Source organism: Hemitrygon akajei, chromosome 7, assembly GCF_048418815.1.
Source record: "Hemitrygon akajei chromosome 7, sHemAka1.3, whole genome shotgun sequence".
Taxonomy (NCBI): Eukaryota; Metazoa; Chordata; class Chondrichthyes; order Myliobatiformes; family Dasyatidae; genus Hemitrygon; species Hemitrygon akajei.
The window spans coordinates 4,690,485-4,705,799 of NC_133130.1; the positions used below are offsets into that span (position 1 = coordinate 4,690,485).

General features: G+C 47.3%; 1 protein-coding gene across 3 annotated transcripts in view; it reads left to right on the forward strand.

Annotated features, from left to right (window-relative positions):
• Positions 1-15,315, forward strand: part of gpn1 (GPN-loop GTPase 1) — a 137,553-nt gene that overhangs the window by 91,561 nt on the left and 30,677 nt on the right. For all 3 annotated transcript variants that reach the window (XM_073050347.1, XM_073050345.1, XM_073050346.1), the window contains 3 exons: positions 1,813-1,879; positions 2,076-2,113; positions 9,985-10,063. In XM_073050347.1, the coding sequence (XP_072906448.1) occupies positions 1,813-1,879; positions 2,076-2,113; positions 9,985-10,063 (184 nt within the window). The remainder of the gene's footprint in view (positions 1-1,812; positions 1,880-2,075; positions 2,114-9,984; positions 10,064-15,315) is intronic.

Consider the following 15,315-nt stretch of genomic DNA (forward strand, 5'->3'; position numbering starts at 1 on the left):
CCTACTCGCCGAGACCTTCTCATGCCTCCTTCTTGCTCTTCTCAGCCCCTTTCTTGCTACCCTATATTCCTCAATAGACCCATCTGATCCTTGCTTCCTAAACCTCATGTATGCTGCCTTCTTCCACCTGACTAGATTTTCCACTTCACTTGTCACCCATAGTTCCTTCACCCTACCATTCTTTATTGTCCTCACTGGGACAAATTTATCCCTAACGTCCTGCAAGATATCCCTAAACATCGACCACATGTCCATAGTACATTTCCCTGCAAAAACATCATCCCAATTCACATCCGCAAATCCTAGCCTTATAACCTCATAATCTGCCCTTCCCCAATTAAAAATTTTCCTGTCCTCTCTGATTCTATCCTTTTCCATGATAATGCTAAAGGTCAGGGAGCGGTGATCACTGTCCCCCAGATGCTCACCCACTGACAGATCTGTGACCTGACCCGGTTTGTTTCCTAATACTAGATCTAGTATGGCATTCCCCCTAGATGGCCTGTCAACATACTGTGACAGGAATCCATCCTGGACACACTTAACAAACTCTGTCCCATCTAAACCCTTGGAACTAATCAAGTGCCAATCAATATTAGGGAAGTTAAAGTCACCCATGATAACAACCCTGTTATTTTTGCACCTTTCCAAAATCTGCCTCCCGATCTGCTCCTCGGTATCTCTGCTGCTACCAGGGGGCCTATAGAATACCCCCAGTAGAGTAACTGCTCCTTTCCTGTTCCTGACTTGCACCCATACTGACTCAAAAGAGGAGCTTGCTACATTACCCACCCTTTCTGCAGCTGTAATAGTATCCCTGACCAGTAATGCCACCCCTCCTCCCCTTTCCCCCCCTCTCTATCCCTTTTAAAGCACTGAAATCCAGGAATATTGGGAATCCATTCCTGCCCTGATGCCAGCCAAGTCTCCGTAATGGCCACTACATCATAATTCCATGTATGTATCCAAGCTCAGTTCATCACCTTTGTTCCTGATGCTTCTTGCATTGAAGTACACACATTTTAGCCCTTCTACCTTCCTACCTTTATACCCTTTATTCTGCTGCTCTTTCCTCAAAGCCTCTCTATATGTTAGATCTGGCTTTACTCCATGCACTTTTTTCACTGCTCTATCGCTCCGGGTACCATCCCCCTTGCAAATTAGTTTACTAATTTCCTGGAAAAACTATAAGATTGGTTTGACACAACCTACCAAGCACATGACGACAATCCTTAATCAGTCCATGTCCATTGAAATACTCATATATCCGGTCCCTTAGAATATTTTCCAATAACTTTCCCACAACTGATATCAGGACTCACCAGCCTCTAATTCCCTGGTTTACTCTCAGAGCCTTAAACAGCAGAACAACATTGGCTATCTTTCAATCCTCCAGCACTTCACCTGTTGTGAAGGATGATTTAAATATCCCTGCGAGGGCGCCATATATTTCTGCATTTGTCTCCCAACAGGGTCCAGACGAACACCTTGTGAGGCCCTGGGGATTTATCCACCCTGATGTGGTGTCATGACAAGATGCAGGAGCTTAAATACCAGTCTGGAACGCAGTCCTTGTAGCCTAACTCTAAACTTGGCATGCTGGTGTATGTCCAGTGCATTCTGAATGAGTCCTTGGGAAGAGCCTGCACTCTGGGCCCTGCCTGGTTGTGTCCATTGAATGTCCCTTGGGCAGAGCCTGCACCTGCACTCTGGGCCCTGCCTGGTTGTGTCCATTGAATGTCCCTTGGGCAGAGCTTGCACCTGCATTCGGGGCCCTGCCTGCTGATTTCTTTCCCTGACCCAGTGCTTCAGATATGGACTTGGGCCCAATGGTGGTATCGTCACGTCTTTGAATTTGTTTGCGACGCGGTTTGATCAGGTGAGCTTCTGTATTTCGTTCCTGCCTTCAGGAGTGGGAAGGAGGGATGGAAGGAGTGGGGAGGGGGACGGGATTGGAGGGAGGAATGGAGGGACGAAGAGAGTGGGGCAGAAAGAGGTGAGGTCTGCGTGGGCATGTTGTCCGCCAGCAATGGGGGTGGGTTATTCACACTGTTTATTCCCTCCATCTTCTACAGGTTATGAAGTTCATTGAGAAGAGGCAGCAGGATTGTCGGTGAGTGGTTTCAATGTGCAAAGCCACTCTGGCTTTTACTGATGATGAGTGAGTGATCCCCGTCACAGCTTGAGGACCATGGTGTTGTTCAGCATAGAAGCAGGACCCTTTGGCCCAACCTGTCTGTGTTGACCTGAAATGAAATTGTAGAACAAATTTCCATAAAGTGGGGGCTAGATCTGCACACAATGCTTGTGTATGACCGGAGTGCCATTTTGTAGCCCTGTAGCATGCTGAGTACTGATGAAGGCAAATACGCCAAGCACCACCTTCAGCACAGTTGCCACTGTCAGTGAACCATGTACCTGTACTCCCACTTCGACCATGCACTTCACACTTCACACTTGTCTGAGTTAAGTTCTACCTGCCAGTCCTTTGCCACTTTCCCAGTTGATCTAGATCCTTTTGTAACTGGAGGCCTTCCCCACTGTCCATAGCCTCAAGATTCAGGGGAGTAAATTTAGGATGGAGATGAGGAGGAACTGATTTTCCCAGTAGTGGTGAATCTGTGGAATTCTCTGCCCCATTAAGCAGTGGGGTCTATCTCAGCAAATATATTTAAGAGAAAGTTGGATAGATTTTTGCATGGTAGGGGAATTAAGGATTATGAGGAAAAGGCAGGTAGGTGGAGGTGAGTCCATGGCCAGATCAGCCATGATCTTATTGAGTGGTGGAGCAGGCTTGGCGGGCTAGATAGCCTGCTCCTGCTCTTATTTCTTTTGTACTACCAATTTAATGTTGTCGGTAAGCTTCCTAATTGAGCCCCTTACATTCTCATTGAAAACTTGAATATAGTTGACAAACAGCAAAGCCCCCGGCACTGCTCCCTGTGGCGCACCACTGGTCACAGGGCAATCTGAGAAACAGCCCTCTTTCCACCAAGCCAATTATATGTCTTTTATATCCCAAACATATGTGACAAAAAGCACTAAAACCTGAAGGAGGAACTCCAGCAATTCTACTGAATAGGAAAGTAGCAAAAATATGTCCTTGAGCAGCTACACATTTTACTTAAGTGTTAGTTTTCAAAAAATGTATCAGGCCAGCTGGCTCAACCACAGACATATGAAAATTCTCAGAACAAACAGTTGTTGTTGTTGTTCGTCCTTCGGAGTCGAAGACGACCATGACTTCTGTCAGGTGGAGGGTTTGTGACTGTGGGTCCGGAGGTGACTGGTGAGGCCAATCCGGGCCCTGAAAGCTCGCCCACATGTGGGACACATGAGGGTAGGTGCTGCAGTGGAAGTGGAGGTAGCTCAAGCCTTGCGCGCGGCACGTTTCCTCTGAGCCTCTGCGGTGCATCTGATTTCTGCTGCATACGCTCCTTTAGTGGTCCTGCTCCACCAGGTTGGGCGGTCCAGAGCAAACGATTCCCAGCTACTGGGATTGATGTTGAGGTCTTTGAGGGACACTTTGAGGCAGTCTTTGAAACGTTTCTCCTGCCCTCCAACTGAGCGCTTGCCCTGGCTCAGCTCTCCATACAGCAGCTGTTTTGGTAGTCGACTGTCAGACATCCTGACGACATGGCCAGCCCATCAGGCTTGGGCTTTCTGTAGGAGGGTGTAGACACTGTGGGTGCTAGCCCACTCCAGGACCTCCGTGTCTGGGACTTTATCCTGCCATCGTACGTGGAGAAGTCTGCGGAGGCAGCTCAAGTGGAAGTGGTTGAGCTGTTTAGCATGTCTGCTGTAGACAGTCCAGGTCTTGCTGGCATAGAGGAGGGTGGTGAGAACCACTGCTCGGTAGACCTTCAGCTTGGTGGTAAGGCTGAGTCCTCTCCGCTCCCATACATTCTCACGGAGTCTCCCAAAGGCGGCACTGGCTTTGGCAATTCTGTTGCTGATCTCTGCATCTATGTTCACCGCTTGTGATAGAGTACTGCCCAGATAAGTAAAACTGTCGACTGCCAGTAGCTTCTGCCCCTTTACTGTGATGTGTGGTTCCTGGCAGGGCTTTCCGGGTGCGGGCTGGTACATAACTTCGGTCTTTTTGGTGCTGATTGTAAGTCCAAAGTTGTCACAGGTTCATGAGAAGCAGTCCATTTCTTGCTGCATCTTCTGCTCTGTGCTGGCGTTGAGGGCGCAATCATCAGCGAATAAGAGGTCTCTGGCGACGGTCTCCTTTACCTTTGTAACAGCCTGTAGACACCGGAGGTTGAATAGCCCACCGCCAGTCCTGTATCTGACATGTATACCATCCTGACAATCGCGGAAGGCATCATTCAGCATAGCAGAGAAGACCATGCTAAAGAGTGTAGGGGCGAGAACGCATCCTTGCTTCACACCGTTCGTCACTGGGAAGGCTTCTGACTCGTCACCATCATCCAAAACTTTCACCATTATGCCAATCGTGAAACTGCCGAACAATCGTGATGAACCTGCTAGAGCAGCCAAACTTCTCCATTATCTTCCATAAGCCATCTCTGCTGACCGTATCAAATGCCTTGGTCAGATCGACAAAGGTCATAAAGAGGTCGCTGTGCTGCTCTTGACATTTTTCCTGGAGTTGGCGTGCAGCAAATATCATGTCGACAGTTCCACACTCTGCACGGAAGCCGCACTGGCTTTCTGGGAGGAGACCTTGCTCAAGGTGTTGGAGAAGGCGATTAAGCAGGACGCGAGCCAAGATCTTCCCAGCTATGGACAGGAGAGAGTTGCTTCGGTGATTGTCACACGACTGGCAGTTGCCTTTCCTCTTGTAGATGTGGACTATGCTGGCATCTTTCAACTGTTGCGGGACCTTTCCTTCATTCCACATAGACTAGAAGAGCTCAGTCAGCTTCTGCATCATGAATGGGCCTCCTGCTTTGTAGACTTCAGCAGGGATTGCATCTGATCCTGGTGCTTTGCTACAAGAAAGTTGCCCGATGGCTTTTCTGACTTCTTCTGTGGGGAGGTTGTCGAGGTCCAGGTTGATCTCCACCTGAGGTAGGCAAGCAATGGCCTCATCATTGATTTCGGCAGGGCGGTTGAAGACCTGGTTGAAGTGTTCAGCCCATCTCTCCAAAATCTGCTTTTTCTCTGTCAGCAGCCGAGTCCCATCTGCACTGAGGAGGGGGGAGGAGCCAGAGGACTGAGGTCTATACATAGCCTTCAAAGCGTCGTAGAAACACTTGGTGTCGTGACTGTCTGCATAGCCCTGGATCTCATCAGCCTTATTGCTGAACCAGACATCCTGCATCTCACGGAGTTTCTTCTGCACTTTCCGTCTTGCACTGGTGAAGGCATCTATCTTTGCTTGTGATGTGGGATCGTTCTGGTGCGTTCTGAACAGTTGGTGTTCCTCTGACAACAGTGCCTGTATCTCCTCGTCGTTCTCATCGAACCAGTCTTGATGTCTATGGATTGCTGGTCCCAGGTGTTCGAGAGCGGTAGAGTAGACTGCATCTCTGAAAGCCGTCCACTGCTCTTCAATGCTGGTGTGGTCATCCTGGGGTGTGTCAAGCAGCCTGCTATCTAGGTCTTCACGAAATTCTTCTGCAACTACGCTGCTCTTCAGCTTGGAGACATTGAGCCTCTTTGCAGTCTTCTGACCTTGGGGTCTTCTCACAGTCAGGATGCGAAGTTTAAACTTGGACACTATGAGTCGATGATCCGTCCAGCAGTCGGCACCATACATGGCCTTTGTCACTCTCAGCTTGCCAGTCCCTCTTTCTGGTGATGACATCGTCAATCAGATGCCAGTGCCTGGAGCGTGGATGCATCCAAGATGTAGGGAGGTGGAATAGGGTGTTGGTGATGACAGGGTCATGCGTAGTGCATGTCTTGAGGAGCAGCAGGCCATTGCTGTTACATTTGCCAATACCATGTCTTCCAAGAATCCCTTCCCAGGTCTGGTAATCTGTCCCCACTCTGGCGTTAAAGTCCCCGAGGACAATAAGCTTCTCTGACTGTGGGACTGCTGCTATGAGGGCATCAAGTTCTTCATAGAACTTATCTTTGATGTCATCTGGGTTGGTCTTTATTGGGTTATTACAGTTATTTTTATATCTTAGTTGTGAGGCACATTTCAATCACACAGAGTACATTTGTAACAGATAAATGATTGTAGACTTCGGATTCACAATTTGAAACAGATCATTAGCCCCTCAATGCCCATTACGATATACAGCCTTGTTATTTTCTTCCACATTATGTGAAGTGAAATTTTCTGTTTTGTGGCAGCAGTACAATGCAAAGCCACAAAATTACTCTAAATTACAAACAATGAGGTAGTCCATCCAGTCCCAATGTTAACTATTCCTCTCTGTTGATACTGCTTGACCTGCTTGCTGAGTTCTTCCAGCTTTTTGTTTGTGTTGCTTTGCACTTCCAGCATCTGCAAGAACCTCCGGAGTTTACAGTGAGGTGTTGTTCATGGATTCTCGAGTTTACAGTGAGGTGTTCATGGGTTCCGGAGTTTACAGTGAGGTGTTGTTCATAGATTCTCGAGTTTACAGTGATGTGTTGTTCATGGGTTCCGGAGTTTACAGTGAGGTGTTGTTCATGGATTCCCGAGTTTACAGTGAGGTGTTCATGGGTTCCGGAGTTTACAGTGACGTGTTGTTCATGGGTTCCGGAGTTTACAGTGAGGTGTTGTTCATGGATTCCCGAGTTTACAGTGAGGTGTTCATGGGTTCCCGAGTTTACAGTGAGGTGTTCATGGGTTCCGGAGTTTACAGTGACGTGTTGTTCATGGGTTCCGGAGTTTACAGTGAGGTGTTGTTCATGGATTCTCGAGTTTACAGTGAGGTGTTGTTCATGGGTTCCGGAGTTTACAGTGAGGTGTTGTTCATGGGTTCCGGAGTTTACAGTGAGGTGTTGTTCATGGGTTCCTGAGTTTACAGTGAGGTGTTGTTCATGGGTTCCGGAGTTTACAGTGAGGTGTTGTTCATGGATTCCCGAGTTTACAGTGAGGTGTTCATGGGTTCCGGAGTTTACAGTGAGGTGTTGTTCATGGGTTCCGGAGTTTACAGTGAGGTGTTGTTCATGGATTCCCGAGTTTACAGTGAGGTGTTCATGGATTCCCGAGTTTACAGTGAGGTGTTCATGGGTTCCGGAGTTTACAGTGAGGTGTTGTTCATGGGTTCCGGAGTTTACAGTGAGGTGTTGTTCATGGATTCCCGAGTTTACAGTGAGGTGTTGTTCATGGGTTCCCGAGTTTACAGTGAGGTGTTCATGGATTCCGGAGTTTACAGTGACGTGTTGTTCATGGGTTCCGGAGTTTACAGTGACGTGTTGTTCATGGATTCTCGAGTTTACAGTGAGGTGTTGTTCATGGATTCTCGAGTTTACAGTGAGGTGTTGTTCATGGGTTCCGGAGTTTACAGTGAGGTGTTGTTCATGGGTTCCCGAGTTTACAGTGAGGTGTTGTTCATGGGTTCCGGAGTTTACAGTGATGTGTTGTTCATGGATTCCCGAGTTTACAGTGAGGTGTTCATGGGTTCCGGAGTTTACAGTGACGTGTTGTTCATGGGTTCCAGAGTTTACAGTGAGGTGTTGTTCATGGATTCCCGAGTTTACAGTGAGGTGTTGTTCATGGGTTCCGGAGTTTACAGTGAAATGTTCATGGGTTCCGGAGTTTACAGTGAGGTGTTGTTCATGGGTTCCGGAGTTTACAGTGGGGTGTTGTTCATGGGTTCCGGAGTTTACAGTGACGTGTTGTTCATGGATTCATACGTTTACGATGGACCATTGCACTCCATTCCGTCTCCCATCCAATGTTCCCTCATCTCTGCAGTTTTCGGATCTTGGAGCCACAGTGTGACTATGAGGCAGCAAACCCACTAGCTGTGCCAGTGTCCCAACTTCAATCTGCTTCTCTGGGTGCTCAGTCTGTGGTAGGTCCAGTTGCTGTCTTGGCGGTCTCTGGGAAGCCTGAGGAACTGCAGGAAATGTGTCCAGTCACTGGGGGGCGCTGCCTGCTCAGAGCAGTGAGACAGAGCTGGGATGCCTGACTGCAGGAAACGTGTCCAGTCACTGGGGGGTGCTGCCTGCTCAGAGCAGTGAGACAGCTGGGATGCCTGAGCAACTGCAGGAAATGTGTCCAGTCACTGGGGGGCGCTGCCTGCTCAGAGCAGTGAGACAGAGCTGGGATGCCTGAGCAACTGCAGGAAACGTGTCCAGTCACTGGGGGGCGCTGCATGCTCAGAGCAGTGAGACAGAGCTGGGATGCCTGAGCAACTGCAGGAAACGTGTCCAGTCACTGGGGGGCGCTGCCTGCTCAGAGCAGTGAGACAGAGCTGGGATGCCTGAGCAACTGCAGGAAACGTGTCCAGTCACTGGGGGGCGCTGCCTGCTCAGAGCAGTGAGACAGGGAGCTGGGATGCCTGAGCAACTGCAGGAAACGTGTCCAGTCACTGGGGGGCGCTGCCTGCTCAGAGCAGTGAGACAGAGCTGGGATGCCTGAGCAACTGCAGGAAACGTGTCCAGTCACTGGGGGGCGCTGCCTGCTCAGAGCAGTGAGACAGAGAGCTGGGATGCCTGAGCAACTGCAGGAAACGTGTCCAGTCACTGGGGGGCGCTGCCTGCTCAGAGCAGTGAGGCAGAGAGCTGGGATGCCTGAGCAACTGCAGGAAACGTGTCCAGTCACTGGGGGGCGCTGCCTGCTCAGAGCAGTGAGACAGAGAGCTGGGATGCCTGAGCAACTGCAGGAAACGTATCCAGTCACTTTTTTTTATTACAAAATCCTTTATTACAAATATCGGTGCTATACAATATATATAAAACAGTGGCAAACACAATTACTAAACTACAAATAGGCAATAGACATTACACCAAAATGTTGCCATCTCTATCCACGATGGCATTTACACCCTGCGGAGCCCAACGGTCTCGAAACTCCTCTAGGGTCGCCGTGGACTGCGCGTGTTCTTTTTCAATATTTACCCAGGCACGAACATACCCTCTAAACATTGCCAGGCAGCGTATCCAGTCACTGGGGGGGCGCTGCTTGCTCATTGTTACTGTAAACTCAACATAATTGCTGTGTTGAGTGATGGTGGGGGGAGGGGGGTGAGCAGAGGAGATTCTCCAGGATGGGCAGTAAATGATCGCCACATCACTGAAGCACTGAAGTCTATGAATTAGATCTAGGCCTCATATGGAGCCAGTGATCATTAATGGAGAATGTGTGGAGCAGGTTAAGACCTACAAGTATCTGGGAGTACAGTTAGACGAGAAGCTAGACTGGACTGCCAACACAGATGCCTTGTGCAGGAAGGCACAGAGTCGACTGTACTTCCTAAGAAGGTTGGCGTCATTCAATGTCTGTAGTGAGATGCTGAAGATGTTCTATAGGTCAGTTGTGGAGAGCGCCCTCTTCTTTGTGGTGGCGTGTTGGGGAGGAAGCATTAAGAAGAGGGACGCCTCACGTCTTAATAAGCTGGTAAGGAAGGTGGGCTCTGTCGTGGGCAAAGTACTGGAGAGTTTAACATCGGTAGCTGAGCGAAGGGCGCTGAGTAGGCTACGGTCAATTATGGATAACTCTGAACATCCTCTACATAGCACCATCCAGAGACAGAGAAGCAGTTTCAGCGACAGGTTACTATCGATGCAATGCTCCTCAGACAGGATGAAGAGGTCAATACTCCCCAATGCCATTAGGCTTTACAATTCTACCGCCAGGACTTAAGAACTTTTTTTAAAAGCTATTATTAATGCTTTTTGAGATAGTGATTTAGATGCATATCATATTCTTTACTGAGTTAAGTATTGTATGTAATTAGTTTTGCTACAACAAGTGTATGGGACATTGGAAAAAAAGTTGAATTTCCCCATGGGGATGAATAAAGTATCTATCTATCTATCTAGAACATTCTGGAATGTCATTAGGGAGCTTGTGTTTGTAGAGCGTTGACAGAAGCTGATGAAGCCAATATATTTGTTTTAAAGGTATGTTGTAATAGATACTCCTGGACAGATTGAAGTCTTCACCTGGTCCGCATCTGGAACGATCATCACAGAAGCTTTGGTAGGTGTTGCCGTGTGATGAGATGTGAGGTTCAGCAACTTCAAAGTAAATTTATTATCAAAGTGCATGCATCTCACCATCTACAACCCTGAAATACATTTTCCTGCAGGCATTGACAGTAGATGCAAAGAAATACAATAGAGTCAATGGTAAACCACACACAAGCGAAGACTGGCCCACAGTCTGTGCAAATACAAAAGGGAAAGCAAATCATAATCATAACAAATAATTAAAATTAAGAAGCTGAGTTTTAGAGCTTGAATAACTTTTGCTTTGCTCATACACCATGTAGTACATTTCCTTGGGCTTCAGTTGCTCAGAGCATTTCACTGAAGCTTCACTATATAGCTAAACCACTGCTGTCCCTCTCCTGGGAGTGATCCAGTGTAACGGACTAGTAAATCAGTTCAGCAAGATACACTGAAAAAGCTTCTCTTGCATACTGTTCATACAGACCAGATTTTTCAAAATGGCGCCGCAGATGGCGGCCTCGGTGCCGAGCTCTCTGGCTTTTTGTGTGTTTTTGTGTCTTTTTATTGTTTTTGTTCAAGCGGATCCAGTCATATTCAGCAGGGATGAGCTCCTGAACACCAGGCAGATCATTAACAACTACCTTCCAACTTTCCACTCTGACCCGAATAGTTTTTCTGAGATCTTGGTCGGCGGAGCAGCGGTTCTGTATGGATTATGGAAGAGTCGTAAATGAGGGAAGAGAGCCGGTGTGCTTGTTAAACTGAGACTGCGGGGATTCCGCTCCGCGCTCCCAGCGATACACCTCGCCAACGTTCGCTCTCTTCCTAATAAGATGGACGAGCTGCTTCTTCTGACCAGAACCAGCAGAGACTTTGCGAATTCTGCGGCTGTTTGTTTCACTGAAACGTGGCTCAGTGATTCCGTCCCGGACGGAGGTCTGCACGTCCCCGGCTACCAGCTGCTGCGAGTGGACCGCGTCACGGAGTTATCGGGGAAATCAAGGGGTGGTGGAATCTGCTTTTACATCCATGAAGGCTGGTGCACTGACGTTAAGGTTCTTCACAGACACTGCGACCCGAACCTGGAGTTTCTCATTCTGAACTGTAAGCCTTTCTATTCTCCGCAAGAGTTTTCCTCATTTATCCTTGTCGGTGTTTATGTTCCACCTCAGGCCAACGTGAGCGAGGCCGTTCGGCAGCTGGCTGATCATATTATGCGTTTAGAATGGGAACACACAGATTCGCTGTTGATTATCCTAGGAGATTTCAACAGAGCTAAACTGAATTACGAACTCTCGAAATACAGACAACATGTTAACTGCCCCACCAGGGACAGTAACACTCTGGACCACTGTTATACTATCCTAAATAATGCTTACCGTTCTATTCCCCGTGCAGCCTTAGGACTCTCTGAACACTGTCTGATCTACCTCATCCCAGCCTATAGGCAGAGACTTAAATCTGCCAAGCCTGTGGTGAGGACAGTGAAGAAATGGACCAGTGAGGCGAAACAGCAACTTCAGGACTGTTTTGACACCGCTGACTGGGGTGTCTTTGAAGCTGCAGCCACCAATATACATGAACTGACAGATACTGTGACATCCTACATCAGTTTTTGTGAGGATGCATGTGTACCCACAAAAACTTTCCGGACCTTCGCCAACAATAAGCCATGGTTTACCCACAAACTCAGACATCTTCACCAAGCTAAGGAGGACGCCCACAGGAGTGGGAATAGGGCCCTGTACAGGCTGGCCAGAAATGCACTGACCAGAGAAATCAGAGTGGCCAAGCGGTTCTACTCCGAAAAGTTGAGGAGTAATTTCTCAGCTAACGACTCATTGTCGGTGTGGAGAGGCCTGTAGGAGGTCACTGGCTACAGGAGACGCCCTGCCCCCCCGCTGAGGTTAACAAAGCTTTGGCTGACGACCTTAATACCTTTTACTGTAGATTTGAGAGGGTCCATCTTACACCTGTCCCTCCCCCCCTCTTCGGTCTCTCTTCCTGCCTTCCCTCGACCATCACTCACTGGCACTCATCCCCCAATCACTGCAATCACCTCCCCACCATCTCTGCCCAGCCCCCCTGGATCACAGCTTAGAATCAGCGAAGGAGAAGTATGTCGACTGTTCCAGCGACTTAAGACCCGAAAATCTCCAGGCCCAGATGGGGTCTCCCCCTCCTGTCTACGAGCCTGTGCTGATCTGCTGGCTCCCATCTTCACTCAGCTCTTTAACAGATCTCTGGAGCTGAGTGAGGTTCCGACTTGCTTCAAGCGCTCTACCATCATCCCGGTCCCCAAGAAACCCACCATCACAGGACTGAACGACTACAGACCTGTCGCACTGACATCTGTAGTCGTGAAATCCTTTGAACGCTTGGTGTTGAACCACCTGAAGACCCTCACCAGCAGCCTGCTGGATCCCCTGCAGTTTGCCTACCGGGCAAATAGGTCAGTAGACGATGCAGTCAACCTGGGACTGCACTATATCCTGCAACATCTGGATCGACCTGGGACCTATGCTCGGATGCTGTTTGTGGATTTCAGTTCGGCGTTTAACACCATCGTCCCTCATACCCTCTGCTCCAAATTGTCTCACCTTACTGTGCCACCTGACCTCTGCGATTGGATTTACAGCTTCCTGACCAACAGAAGTCAGCAGGTAAGGATGGGACAGGTCACCTCGGATATTCAAATCACCAACACCGGCGCCCCCCCCCAGGGGTGTGTCCTCTCTCCACTGCTGTTCTCCCTCTACACCAATGACTGCACCTCCTCCAACCCCTATGTGAAGCTTTTGAAGTTTGCAGACGACACTACCGTCATCGGACTCATCCAGAATACTGATGAGTCTGCATATCGACAGCAGGTGGACCAACTGACGCTCTGGTGCAGTCGGAACAATCTGGAGCTGAAGACGCTCAAGACAAAGGAGATGATAGTGGATTTCAGGAGACATCCCCCCGCTATGTCTCCCCTCACAGTCCTCAGCAGCCCTGTGTCCACCGTGGAGAACTTCAGGTTCCTGGGAACCACCATCTCTCAGGATCTGAAATGGGAGCAGAACATCAGCTCCATCCTGAAGAAGGCCCAGCAGCGGATGTATTTCCTGTGGCTCTTGAGGAAATACGGTCTGCCTCAGGAATTGCTGCTGCAATTCTACACTGCAGTCATTGAGTCTGTCCTGTGCACCTCCATCATTGTGTGGTTTGGAGCCGCCACCAAGCAGGATAGAACCAGACTACAGCGCACAGTGAGGACTGCCGAGCGCATCATTGGAGCCTCCCTGCCCTCTATTGTGGACCTGTACTCTTCCAGGTTGAAGAAGAGGGCGGGGAACATCATAAAGGACTCCTCCCATCCTGTGCACGGACTGTTTGATCTGCTTCCGTCTGGTAGGCGCTTCAGATCCCTCCAGACTAAGACTAATAGGCATTGGAGAAGTTTTTTCCCTACTGCGGTCACTTTGCTGAACAGTTAACTGCCGGTTAACTGTCGGCTAACTATTACTTGGATTGCACTACCTGTATGTATAATCTATATTTTCATTTATATTTATCATTATTATTGTTATGAGCAGAGAGACAACATCTGCCGGAAGTAAATTCCTTGTATGTGCATAGGTACTTGGCGATTAAAGTCTGATTCTGATTCTGATCTTTACAACGTACCTTGAGGTAGAACAAGGTAAATTAATACCATGAGAGGGTCCAGAGGAGGTTGACAACAATGATTCCAGGAATGAAAGGGTTAAGATATGAGGACTATTTGATGGCTCTAGGCCTGTACTGTCTGGAGTTTAGAAGAATGAGGGGGGAATCTCATGGAAGCCTATTGAATTTTGAAAGGCCAAGATAAAGAGGATGTTTCCTATAGTGGGGAGTCTAGGACCAGAGGGCACACCCTCAGAATAGAAGGACGTCCCTTTACAGCAGAGATGAGGAGGAATATCTTTAGCCAGAGGGTGATGAATCTGGAATTCATTGCCACAGACAGCTGCAAAGTATACTTAAAGCAGAGATTGAAAGTTCTTGATTAGTCAGGGTGTCAAAGATTATGGGGAGAATGCAGGAGAGTGGGGTAGAGAGGAAAAATAAATCAGCTCTGATGGAATAGCAAAGCATACTTGATGGCTGAATGGCCTAACTCTATCTCTTATAACAATGCAGAATAAATGTAGCAGTTATAGAAAGTGCAGTGCAGGCAATAACCTACAAGGTCATAATGAGGTCGTCTGGGAGGTTGAGTTCGTCTTCTGTGTATTGGGGTTTAGGGTTCAGTGTTCACCCAATCAGAAATTATCCTTGGCATTCACTAAATGAACAAAAATACTAATTCAGCATCCTGTGACTTAATTGAGGTTTGTGCTCTCACTTTATAAACCAGTTACCTGGAGGGAGCTTCTTTTTTTAAAAAACTTTTTTTATTGAGTTTTCACATGATTACAGAAAGAGAAAAAAATATATACCCTTCCCCCCTCCCCCCTAACATCCCAATAGAAAAAAAGAAAGAAAGAATGCCTGGATATCGGAAAATCCCCACATGCTCCACGGAGTTCATAATAACTTTAGTATATTTATTTATTTATTTCCCCAAATAACCAATTATTTTATCTTCGGAGCACCTATATATTTAATCCTGTCTTTTGTAAATAAGGGCGCCAAATTTTCAAAAATGTTTCATATTTATCTCTTAAATTATAAGTAATTTTTTCAAGTGGAATACAGCTGGAAATTTCATTCTTCCAACTATCTATACTTAAGTATGAATCCGATTTCCAAGTAACTGCAATAGCCTTTTTGGCTACTGGCAGTGCAATTTTTATGAACTCCTTCTGATATTTATTCAATTTGGGTTTCGATTATATCCCTTCAATATCGCCTAATAAAAATAGTACTGGATTATGTGGAAGTTGTTCCAATAAAACTCTTAAATTTGTCCAAAAAGGTTGAATTTTAGAACAAGACCAAGTAGAATGTAAAAAAGTACCGATTTCTTGGTTACATCGGAAACACTGATCAGATAAATTTGGATTTAATTTATTTATTTTTTGTGGTGTAATATATAATTGATGTAAAAAATTATATTGCACTAATCTTAACCGGACATTTATTGTATTTGTCATACTATCAAGACATAGTCTTGACCAATTTGTTTCTTCAATTTTAATATTCAAATCAGTTTCCCATTTTTGTCTTGACTTATGGATTCCTTGTTTAATTGCCTGTTCTTGAATCAAGCTATACATACAAGAAATAAATTTTTTAGTTTTTTCTTTT